At 49.2% G+C, this 11028-nt stretch overlaps 1 protein-coding gene across 4 annotated transcripts in view; it reads left to right on the top strand.

Annotated features, from left to right (window-relative positions):
• The first annotated feature begins 1835 nt into the window (after nucleotides 1-1835).
• Nucleotides 1836-11028, top strand: part of DNMT1 (DNA methyltransferase 1) — a 46834-nt gene continuing 37641 nt past the window's right edge. Inside the window, exon 1 of one of the 4 annotated variants that reach the window (XM_049642365.1) lies at nucleotides 1836-2059. In XM_049642365.1, the coding sequence (XP_049498322.1) occupies nucleotides 1845-2059 (215 nt within the window). In that variant the 5' untranslated portion in view covers nucleotides 1836-1844. Of the gene's footprint in view, nucleotides 2060-2241; nucleotides 2624-2655; nucleotides 3034-3075; nucleotides 3663-11028 lie in introns of those variants that run through there. The other 3 variants (XM_049642366.1, XM_049642367.1, XM_049642370.1) reach the window with 3 other exon arrangements.

The following is an 11028-nucleotide window of genomic DNA, read 5'->3' as shown; positions in this document are numbered from 1 at the left end:
TTGTTTTTGTTGTTGTTGTTGTTGTTGCTGTTGTGTGTGTGTGTGTGTGTGTGTGTGTGTGTGTATAAATTTTTATAGTGGTCATTCTAATGGGAATGAGGTGACTTCTCAGTGTGGTTTTGATTTACATTTCCTGGATTAGTGAAGTTGGGTGTCTTTTCACAAAGTCTGTTGGCCATTTGTGTATTTTTAGGTAATGGTTTATTCAAATCTTTTGCCCATTAAAAAAAAAAATGTCTATTTTGAGAGAGAGGCAGAGAGAGAATCCCAAGCAGGCTCCGTGCTGTCGGTACAGACCCTGATGCAGGACTCCATCCTGTGAACCCTGAGATCATGACCTGAGCTGAAATTAAGAGTTGGACGCTCAACAAACTGAGCCACCCAGGCACCCCTTGTCCGTTAAAATTTTTTTTTCTTAATGTTTTTATTTTATTTTTGAGAGCGAGAGAGAGAGCGTGAGCGGTGAAGGGGCAGAGAGAGGGGGAGACACAGAATCCGAAGCAGGCTCTAGGCTCTGAGCTGTGGGCACACAGTCTGATACAGGGCTCGAACTCACATGACCTGAGCTGAGTGAGATCATGACCTGAGCTGAAGTCGGATGCTTAACTAAGCCAGGTGCCCCTCCCTTGCCCATTAAAACATTTTTTTAAATTTAATTTTTTATTATTTTTTTTAATTTTTGAGAGCAGGGAGAGGGTCAGAGAGAGAGGGAGACAGAGGATCCAAAGCAGTCTCCGAGCTGTCAGTGCAGAGTGCAATGCTGGGCTCTAACCCAAGGACTGTAAGATCAAGACCTCAGCTGAAGTTGGATGCCTAATGTTTTTTATTAGAGAGAGAGGGAGAGAGGGATGGGGAGAGAGAGAGGGAGGGAGGGAGGGAGGGAGGGTCTTAGGCAGACTCCACACTTGGCACAGAACCCACGACCCTGGGATCATGACCTGAGCTGAAATCCAGAGTTGGACGCTCAACCGAGCCACGCAGGTGCCTCTCTTTTGCCCATTTCGAAAATCAGTTTGTCTTTTTTTGTTGTTGAGTTGTAGCTCTTTATTCTGGATATTAACACCTGATCAGATACATGGTCTGCAAATATTTTTTTCCCATTCTGTAGGTTGCCTGTTCACTTTGTTGACTCCCTTATTGTGCATAAATGAAATCTGATGCAGTCCCATCTTTTTTAGCTTTTGTTGCCTGTGCTTTGGTGACCTAATAAATCATTGCTAAATCCAATGTTGTGACGCTATCTTCCCTCCCCTTTTGTTCCTCCCCTCCCCCCTGCTTCTAAGAGTTCTATGGTTTTAAATCTGCATTTAGATCTTTAATCCATTTTGAGTTAATTTTTAAATGGTGTAAGGTAAGGATCTAACTTTACTTGTTTGCATATTGATACCCAATTTTCCCAACACCATTTGTTGAAGTGACTATCTCAAGTTCTGGTGCTTTTTTTAAACACACAGGCTGTGGAAGTGGCCTGAGCCGCCCCACGCCGGGAGATCCTACATAGTTCGTGCATTCTCAAGATTTTCTGCGATTAGCACCTTTTTAAAGATGAGGAAATGGAGACTTGTCCAAGGTCGTTATAGTGAGCATATAGATGGAATTGAGTTCAAGTCCTCAGTTACAATCCCAAGAGCCCACATGCTGGAACCCCGACGCTCCCTGTTTTATCCCCAGCATGCTAGGAAGAATGAATGAATGAACCTCTCAAGCGAGGCTCCCAGCAAACAGCGGAGTTTGGACGAGCCCACTGCTCCATATGGGGGTGTGCGCCGGTCTCGCGCATGCGCGGCCCCTGTGCACGACCCGCTCCGCTCCATCTGCCGGCACATGGTATGGCCTCTATCCCTATGGTATGTCCCGCCTTCCCCCACGCCCGGGCCGAGATGGTACGCCCCGCCTCTGCTCGCCGCCCCTCCCCGTTGGTTTCCGCGCGAAAAGCCAGGGCTGCCTCTGCCGCCGCGGTCTCTGCTGCAGTTTCCAAGATGCCTGCCCGCACCGCCCCGGCCCGGGTGCCCACGCTGGCTTCCCGGGCCATCTCGCTGCCCGATGATGTCCGTAGGCGGTAGGTGCTGTGGGGGGGATCCGTGAACTCGGATCGGGGGTGAGGGGGAAGTGGCACGGCGTTGGGGGTGGGGGGGGTTGCTTCCCCTGTAGGTAGCCCTTGGCTGCCGCTGACAGACGGGCGCGCATGCGCGGGACGGCTCGGCGGCGGTTGGCGCGGGCAGGGTGGCACTTCCGGTCGCGCGCACCCCTGGCCGTTTGGCGCCAAAATGGGCCGAGGCCCTTCACAGTTCCCTGGTGACTCGTAACTTGGGGGTCCTTCCTGATTTCAAAGTAGAGCGAGCTTTGGGTTCTCCTCGGGGAACGCCAGCCCAGAGGAGCCACGGGCCTGGCTCCTGCCGCCGGCCGGCTCGCGCAGGAAGTGGGCAGCCCGCGGCCTCAGGACACCCCTCGGCCCGGGCACTTCGGCCTCCACTTCCGGTGCCCGGCCCGCTTGGGGGTCGAGCTGGTCCGGTCCCCGGGGGGCGTTTCGGGGGGCCCCCCCTTGGCACCCGGCGCAGCGCATCCCGATGGCGGCCTCCAGAGACAGACGTCGCCGCTCGGGGCCCGGGCGCGGCCGGCTCAGGTTTGCGAGCCCCGTCTTTCTTGGGGGGCTTCCTCCATCTCGGCCTGCCGGGGAAGTCACGTTCTGGAAGGAACCCCCACCGCGCAGCGCAGAAGCGGGGCTCGGGCAGCATGAAGGCTGTAAGAGCCTTTTCCAGTAAATCTGTGCCTGGGAGCGGGCATCAAGGAAGCCTTGCTAGGCTTCTGTGCACGGGGGTTGGGGGGGTCAGAACACTGGGCTCCCCTTTGTGAAAGGGCTCCAATTTCAGTCCTGAAAACTTGCACCCCTTGAAACACGAGTCCCGGGAACCTCGCCCAGGCCTGAACACTTCAGCCGGATTTGTGAGCCTGGTTGAGCCTTTGCCCGATTTCCCTGTGCCGGTTTCCTATGGTCGTGCCTGGCCAGTCGGATGGGGGCTTTTGGAGTTGGAGGTGTGTATGTGTGTGTGTATGTGGGGGCGGTGTTTGGGACTCCCTACCAGGTATTTAAGGTTCAGGCCACTTCTTAAGCACGAGAGGGGGTGTGTCTTGCCCAAGAAGCCTTACCTGTAGTCTCCAGGGATATGACTTAGAATGTAAACAGAATTGTGGAAGTCCCTGGCTTCATGATGTTGGACCCAACCTAGAGGCGTTTGGGCCCGATCTTCTTTACTCTGATGGTGAGACCTCCCATCTCCACTGGCTTGTTTGACCCGGGGCGAGTGTCATGAACAAGCTATCGGTGCGGACTAGATTGACCTGGGCTCGAAATGGATAGTGGATGAAATGAGAATATGCCGAGACATAAAGGCCCACCTGTTAGCATTGTTATTGGCTAAGCCAACTTTTTTTTTTTCAGTTCTGCCAGTCAATTGTATACAAAACTTGACATACTCTCATTTAATCCTCAAGAGTTCTTTAGAGTGGGTGCTGCAGGAGTTCATCAAGAGGAAGCAAGGATTCCTGCTGATGTCTGCTTTTTGCCAAAACCGTTCCTTTCAGCTAGGGTCTTTGAACAGGCCACTGGCTTGGGGGTTGTCTTGGGCCAGTGCAAGTGCTTGGCTGAATTTGAATGCTCTTAGGTGAGTTTTACAATCCACCATTCACCCTAGGTTCCATATCACTTTGAACTAGAATTGCTTACTGTAGGTGTGGTTTGGTGTTTCTGCCTTAGACCACGTGGTGGACATTGAAATGGTCTCATGTGACTCTCAACAGCTTTTCTTACATTTTGAATTTCAGTGTACAAAATCCACACATAAACATGGCATTCAACACTCCCTTAAAAGACTTGTAAATAGAGGTACAACTTCTTTATCTATGAGAATTAGAAGTATGATTTATAACACAGGAGGTCTCTAAGTCCAGTAGAATACTCTAAGAACAAAGTTAGGCCTGGTCCTCCTGCATTTGTCACTTCTACTTGTATATATATATCAGCTTCTTTTTTTTAGAGGGTGAGCATGGGAGGGGCAGAGAATTTTAAGCAGGCTCCACTGTCAGAACGCGGGGCTCGATCTCACAACCCTGAGATCGTGAACTGAGCCGAAATCAAGAGCCTGATGCTTAACTGATTGAGCCACCCGGGTGCCCCATGTCAGCTGCTTTTTTTAAACACGCAGTTCCATTAGATACGTATCAGAAAGAATTTTCAATGTCTGGGTTTTTAAGTCTTTAACTTCTTTTTTGAAGTGTACTATGCCCCAAATCTAAAAATGTTGCCTTTTTGGGACAAGCCGCATTCTTCTACTTATTTTTCTTACTCTGTCGAAACCACCATTTGCACAGGAAAAGTAAGAATTCTTTCACTGTCTTCCTGTTGCCACTCAAGGCTTTTCTAGCAGCGGAAACTGTGATCCTCTTAAAAAAGTTGGATCTGATGGTTTCCTTGCCCCACACACTGCCTGGTGCACTGGTCCTGAAGTTCAGAATCCCTGTCCACTTGCGTCACTCATCCTGTGTTCATCTCACAAGCCATACAGACCTCCTTTTAGGTTCTCAGGGCCTGAGACCTTGCAGAGCAGCTGGTGTGAGGCTGAGCTCTAGCTACTCCTTCCCCAGGCTGGCTACTGTCCATTCATCCTTAAGACCGTCCTCGGAAAGACCATCCCTTTTCCCCATAATAGGAAGGGTGTTGAATTCTATCTGTGCACCCGCATGCTGCCTTTCCAAACCTGGAGCTGATGGTGATTCGTTTGCCTTGTTCACTGTATCTGTAGCTTGTGTAGACTCTGTAAGGCATGCACGCCAGACTTTCCCCTTTTATGAAGCCTGGATTCACACATTGATTATAGCAACCTCCTTTGCACGACTCTGATTAGCTTTCGTAATTGTGACAGCTCTTTTAACTGCTAGCCATTCTGTGATTAGATTAAGCTGTTTTTCAGGTTTTAAAAAATGTTATTTATTTATTTGTTTGTTTGTTTGTTTGTTTTTAATGTTTTTTGAGACCACAAGCGGGGGAAGGACCGAGAGAGAGGGGGACAGAGGGATCCGAAGTGAGTTCTGTGTTGACAGCAGCAAGCCCGATATCAGGCTCGAACTCACAAACCACGAGAGCATGACCTGAGCCGAAGTCGAATGGTCAACTGACTGAGCCACCCAGGCGCCCTTCAACTTCTTAACTCTAGTTCCATGGCTCCCACTAAGTGGGTATTGAATGGACTTACCTTTTTTTTTTTTTATGTTTATTTTTGAGAGAGTGCGTGCGCAGAGGGGCAGAGGGAGAATCCGAAGCAGGCTCCAGGCTCCGAGCTGTTGGCACAAGCCTGATGCAGGGCTCAAACCCACGAACTGTGAGATCGTGACCTGAGCTGAAGTCAGGCACTTAACCGACTGAGCCACCCAGATGCCCTGGGACTTCTCTTTTCTAGTTCTCCTCTGCAGGAGTATTCTAGAGGTGCAGACTGCTGGGGTTCAAATCCTTCCTACCATAGCTGTAGGACTAAGTTGTTTAACCTCTTGGTGCCCTATCTGTAAAATGGTGTGGCGCTACCTGCTGCCCCTGGGTGTTATGAAGACTCGCCCGGCTGATAGGTGTAAATGTGGCGGGGTAGCACCTGCAAGAAAACCCGTGCTGCTTATCACAAGGTCACCTGTGTGTGTCATTTCCATTAGGGGAGCATAATTTAGTGCAGCAACATGCACATCTTATACTGAGGCAGATGCTCGTGTAGCGGTGAGTGCTGTTCAGAGATGATGTAAATTCCTGCTAATCATTCCAACCTTCACCTTGGCTTGGCTGCTTATAGAATTGTCTGGTGGTCTGGACTTGTTCCTTCTGCCACCTTAGCTTTTGTGCCAGGTATCCAGTCCTACTCTTTTTTTTTTTTTTTTCTTTTAAGTGTGTTTATTTGGAGAGAGGGGGGCAGAGGCAGACAGAGAGGAAGAGCAAGAATCCCAAGCAGGCTCCGTGCCAGTAGCACGGAGCCTGATGCGGGACTTGATCTCCTGAACTGCGAGATCATGACCTGAGCCGAAATCAAGAGTCGGACGCTTAACCCACTGAGTCACCCAGGCACCCCCAGTTCTACCCTTGATCAGGCATTCTTCTATTAAGGATTGAGGTGGTGATCTATCCTTTTTCATCTCTCAGTATCTTGCTTTTTAATCCTTTCTATCCTTGGCTTTTGTGATGCTTTTTACTACCAGGGATGCTCTTTCTTCATCAATCCCCCCCCCCCCAACCCCCTTAATCATTTTTCTTTCATTCTTGGACCCTTATCTCTTCTAGTCCTAGGACTTTGTTGTTGTTGTTACTTATTTATTTATTTAAATGATTTTATTTTTTAACATTTGTTTATTATCGAGAGACAGAGACACACACAGCGTGAGCAGAGGAGGGGTAGAGAGAGGGGGAGACACAGAATCTGAAGCAGGTTCCAGGCTCTGAGCTGTCAGCACAGAGCCTGACGCGGGGCTCGAACCCACAAACCTTGAGATCATGACCTGAGCCGAAGTTGGCTGTTTAACCGACTGAGCCACCCAGGCTCCCCTAGTCCTAGGACTTCCGTGTAGCAGTTGGGCCTGTCAGCAGGACAGGACTACCTCCAGTTTTGATATCTCTCTCAGGAGAGCCTCTTTTAATCTCTAGCTACTGAATAGCCATCTAGAGGGCTGCTATTCATTGAACCATCACTCCTCAAACTCCTGGCCTTTTTACTTTTTCCCTACCAAAATGTCCTGAATTTCTGATACAGTATTCGTTTTCAGTTGCAGCCATAACTAGTTATCTCAGTGGCTTAAATAACCCATACATCTGTTTTAACAGTTCTATAGGTCTGAAATCTGGTTTGGGTCTCCCTGGATGCAAAAGTGTCCACAGGCTGCATTCCTTTCTTGCAGGCTCTAGGGGAGAATCTGTTGCTTCCTCTTTCAAGTTGGCAGAATTCAGTTCCTTGCGGTTGTAAGACTGAGGTCGTTCTTCTCTTGCTGGCTCTAACCATGCCCAGCTTCTGGAGGTGATGTATCCTTTGGCTCATGGCCCACTTCCTCCCATATTTAAAGCCGGTTCTCCTGTCACATCTCTCTCTGAACCTTCTGTAGTCACATCTTTCGAAATGCAGCTGGGATTTTTTTCTGCTTTTAAGGATTTAAGTGATTAGTTTGGGCCCACCTGGCTAATCCAGGATAATCTGCCCATCTCAAAGGCTCTAACCTTAATCACATCTGCAGAGTCCCTTTTGCCAGGTAAGACAGCATATTAATAGGTTCTGGGGGATTAGGGCATGGACATCTCTCTTGGGAGGGGTCACTATCCTGCCTACCACAGATACTGTCTCAGATGGCCCTACCCCGACTGCCACGTAGACAGTTACAAAACTCCGTTAATTCTGCCTCTTGTAACTTCGCTAGCGTGCTCTCCATTCCTGCTGCTAAATCCTGTTTCAGACCAGCATTTCTAGTTTCAGGGTGTTAGGGAGCGATTTAACATCTTGTAATCTCTTCCTGTCTAATCTACATCATGTATTTTTGCCAGATTAATTTTCTTAAAACATGGCTCTGATGTCTTGGGTTCCTCCTCCCCCCATGGTTCCTTCAGTGGTGTAACTATGGAAGAAAATCAATTTTTTAGCCTGGTGTTGCCTACCTCCCTCAGACTGGCACTAGCCTGACTTGTGTGGGTTTCTTGGGTGTACCCTGAGCCAGCTCCCTGTTTGGGCAGGTCTCCCTGCTCCGTTCCCACTGAGCCCTCTCCACTCCCCTGGGCCAGTCCTTCCTGATGGTGTTCTTAGACCTTTGCTCTTCAGAAGCCCTCAGAACTGTATTTGCTTTATTCCTTCCATTGTTGATACACGTTTTTAAAATGTATTTATTTATTTACGAGTGTGCTTGTGCAAGCAGGGGAAGGACAGAGAAAGAGGGAGAGAGAAAGTCTCAAGCAGGTTCCACTCTGTCAGCATGGAGCCCGACGTGGGGCTCGATCTCCTGAACCGTGAGATCACAACCTGAACCAAAGTCAGTAGCTGGACGCTTAGCTGACTGAGCCACCCAGGGACCTGGATATGTTTTTTTTCCCCTTCTAGGACTACTGCATGAGGGAAGCAACTAGAAATGAATCATGGGATCTTGGGCTGGAAGGGACCTAAAGTTTTATCTCATAACATGGCTGCCGTTCTGAGTATTCTACCTGGTCCTTCACGTCTTTCCGATCCTCCGGCCCTGAATGTAAAGCAGATGTGTGGTGGCGTCATCGGTTTTGCCGGGGAAGGGATGGACTCTCCGGTGAAAGCCTGGGTGTCAGGGGAGGTGCGCTGACCAGCTTCCTCCTTGCCACACTCTGGCTCCTCAGTGCCTGCCCTGGGCTCTTAACCTTCCTCTCTGGGGCCAGACAGGTTAAATCCAGTCTTCGCAGGGCATGACATTTTTGGTATTCTGAAGATTTTTTGGTTTTTCTCTGCCAAGCTAGACAATCCCAGTTCATAGGAGAGGTCAACAGCATTTAGACCCACAGATCTGTCTCGTGCCCAGATGTAGGGGTTGTCAGCATTGGTGAAGAGGGTACTTCGATGGGCTTCACAGGCAGCTGAGCATTGTTCTTAATGCCTGACTTGAGGATCAAGGGGCTGTGTGTTGCCACAGTTTTGTGAGTGGGATGACTGGGAAGTCCAATGTTCCATTCCTGTAGCGGGATGTGTACCTCTGGCTGTGCATACAGAGTTGTGTAGCTATTCTCATGTGGCTCTCCCAGAACCTGGGTTACTTTGAAAGTGGAATGACTTGGGAATGCAAACTGGTACAGCCACTCTGGAAAACAGTGTGGAGGTTCCTCAAAAAATTAAAAATTTTTAAGATCTACCCTATGACCCAGCAATAGCACTGCTAGGAATTTACCCAAGGGATACAGGAGTGCTGATGCATAGGGGCACTTGTACCCCAATGTTTATAGCAGCACTTTCAACAATAGCCAGATGATGGAAAGAGCCTAAATGTCCATCAACTGATGAATGGATAAAGAAATTGTGGTTTATATGCATAATGGAATACTACTTGGTAATCAGAAAGAATGAATTATGGCCTTTTGTAGCAACATGGATGGAACTGGAGAGTTATGCTAAGTGAAATAAGTCATACAGAGAAAGACAGATACCATACGTTTTCACTCTTATGTGGATCCTGAGAAACCTAACAGAAGACCATGGGGGAGGGGAAGGAAAAAAAAAAAAGGGGCGCCTGGGTGGCTCAGGGGTTAAGGGGTTAGAGGGGCGCCTGGGTGGCTCAGTCGGTTAAGCAGCCGACTTCAGCTCAGGTCGTGATCTCGCGGTCAGTGAGTTCGAGCCCCGCGTCGGGCTCTGTGCTGACAGCTCAGAGCCTGGAGCCTGTTTCAGATTCTGTGTCTCCCTCTCTCTGACCCTCCCCCGTTCATGCTCTGTCTCTCTCTGTCTCAAAAATAAATAAATGTTAAAAAAAAAAAAAAAGTTAGAGAGGGAGAGAGCCAAACCATAAGAGACTCTTAAAAATGGAGAATAAACTGAGGGTTGATGGGGGGTGAGAGGGAGGGAAGGGTGGGTGATGGGCATTGAGGAGGGCACCTGTTGGGATGAGCACTGGGTGTTGTATGGAAACCAATTTGACAATAAATTTCATATTAAAAAAGTAGAATGACTTGGCCTGGAAGGGGTTACATGCAAGGAGTGTGTGTGTGTGTGTGTGTGTGTGTGTGTGTGTGTATAATATATATAGTATATACTGTCACCATATCTGCAGTCAGTCTTGTCTATACTATAGAAAGACCTTTCCTGACCCACCCAGGTCAGGAGGTCCCTGCCCGGCAGTCCCTGCATCCAGTTACCCAACTCATTGCCTGGAATAGGGCTTGGCATAACAGGGACCCATAGATGTGTTGGGGATCAAGGCTAGAGGCGGGGTCCACATGCACTTGGAGCAGCCACTGTATGACCTTAGTCCAGCAAAGCCTGTTGCTTGCATTCCTGGTTTTGCTGCTCGCATTTGCCCTTGGAAAAACCAGCCTGGGAGAGCCCTGTTCTTTTCAGCTGGTGATAGATAACGGGTTATGCCATCTGTACAGGTGCTGAGTGGGAGGGTTCAGAGATGATGAAGGCCTGGTCCCTGCACAGGGTACTTCTTCTCCAGTGACAGATGCTAACCAAGCTGGTTAGACCTGTTCTCCTCCCGTGTCTACAGCTGGCACCCGGGCTAGGAACCACAGCTTGTTTCTTCCTCTCTCTTTCCTTGGTGTCTTCTGCTCTTGCTCCTTTCCTCTCCTCTCCTGCCACTGCCCCCCCCCCCCAAAAAAAAAAAGGCAAGACGCTAATCCTCAATAATCAAATCAGGTTGTGCTTTTCCAGCCAAACTCCTGACCAGTGTGCACTCCTAAGAGATTAGGTACAGACACTCGAAACGAAGAGATCTTTGGTGAGGTGCCAGCCAGTCTTCTCACTCCCATCTGTTGCCTCTGAGTGTGGGCGCCCCTGCTGCCCCAGATGCCTTTACTTCCCCAATGCTTACATTCCTCATTAGAATGCTGCCTACCCCCCCTCCCCACATCCCCCCAGCCTTTGGGAATGTTAGCTGGCTGTTCCCCACAGCATCTTGTGGCCTTGGTCTACTCACTCCAACGCTGGCCACCCTGTGGTGTGCCCTTCCTTGGGGTCTTGCCAGAAGAACTAGAGGGAGACCACCTGTAAGTCCGTGAACAGGAGGACCCCAACTGTGCGGGCTGCTTCCACTGTCCCAGTTCCTTTGGAAATAGCACCTGTTCTCTCAAACTCCTCTAGCCCCTCACCTTCAGAAAAAGTGAAGAAGAAAAACTGAAAAACTAAAGAGGCGGACCTCCTTCAGGTTGCATGTGCCTTCTTAATGACTTTGTAGGCATTCTAGCAGGACTTGAGGACCTCAGGAGGAGGAGAAAACCACCACATATATATATATTTTCTAACACTCATATATATCCAGTTTATTTCCAAAGTTCTTTAAAACTGTGGTATT

Source organism: Panthera uncia, chromosome A2 (assembly GCF_023721935.1).
Source record: "Panthera uncia isolate 11264 chromosome A2, Puncia_PCG_1.0, whole genome shotgun sequence".
Lineage (NCBI taxonomy): Eukaryota > Metazoa > Chordata > Mammalia > Carnivora > Felidae > Panthera > Panthera uncia.
The sequence above is the reverse complement of the archived record's forward strand: the minus strand, read 5'-3'. Positions and strand labels throughout refer to the sequence as shown.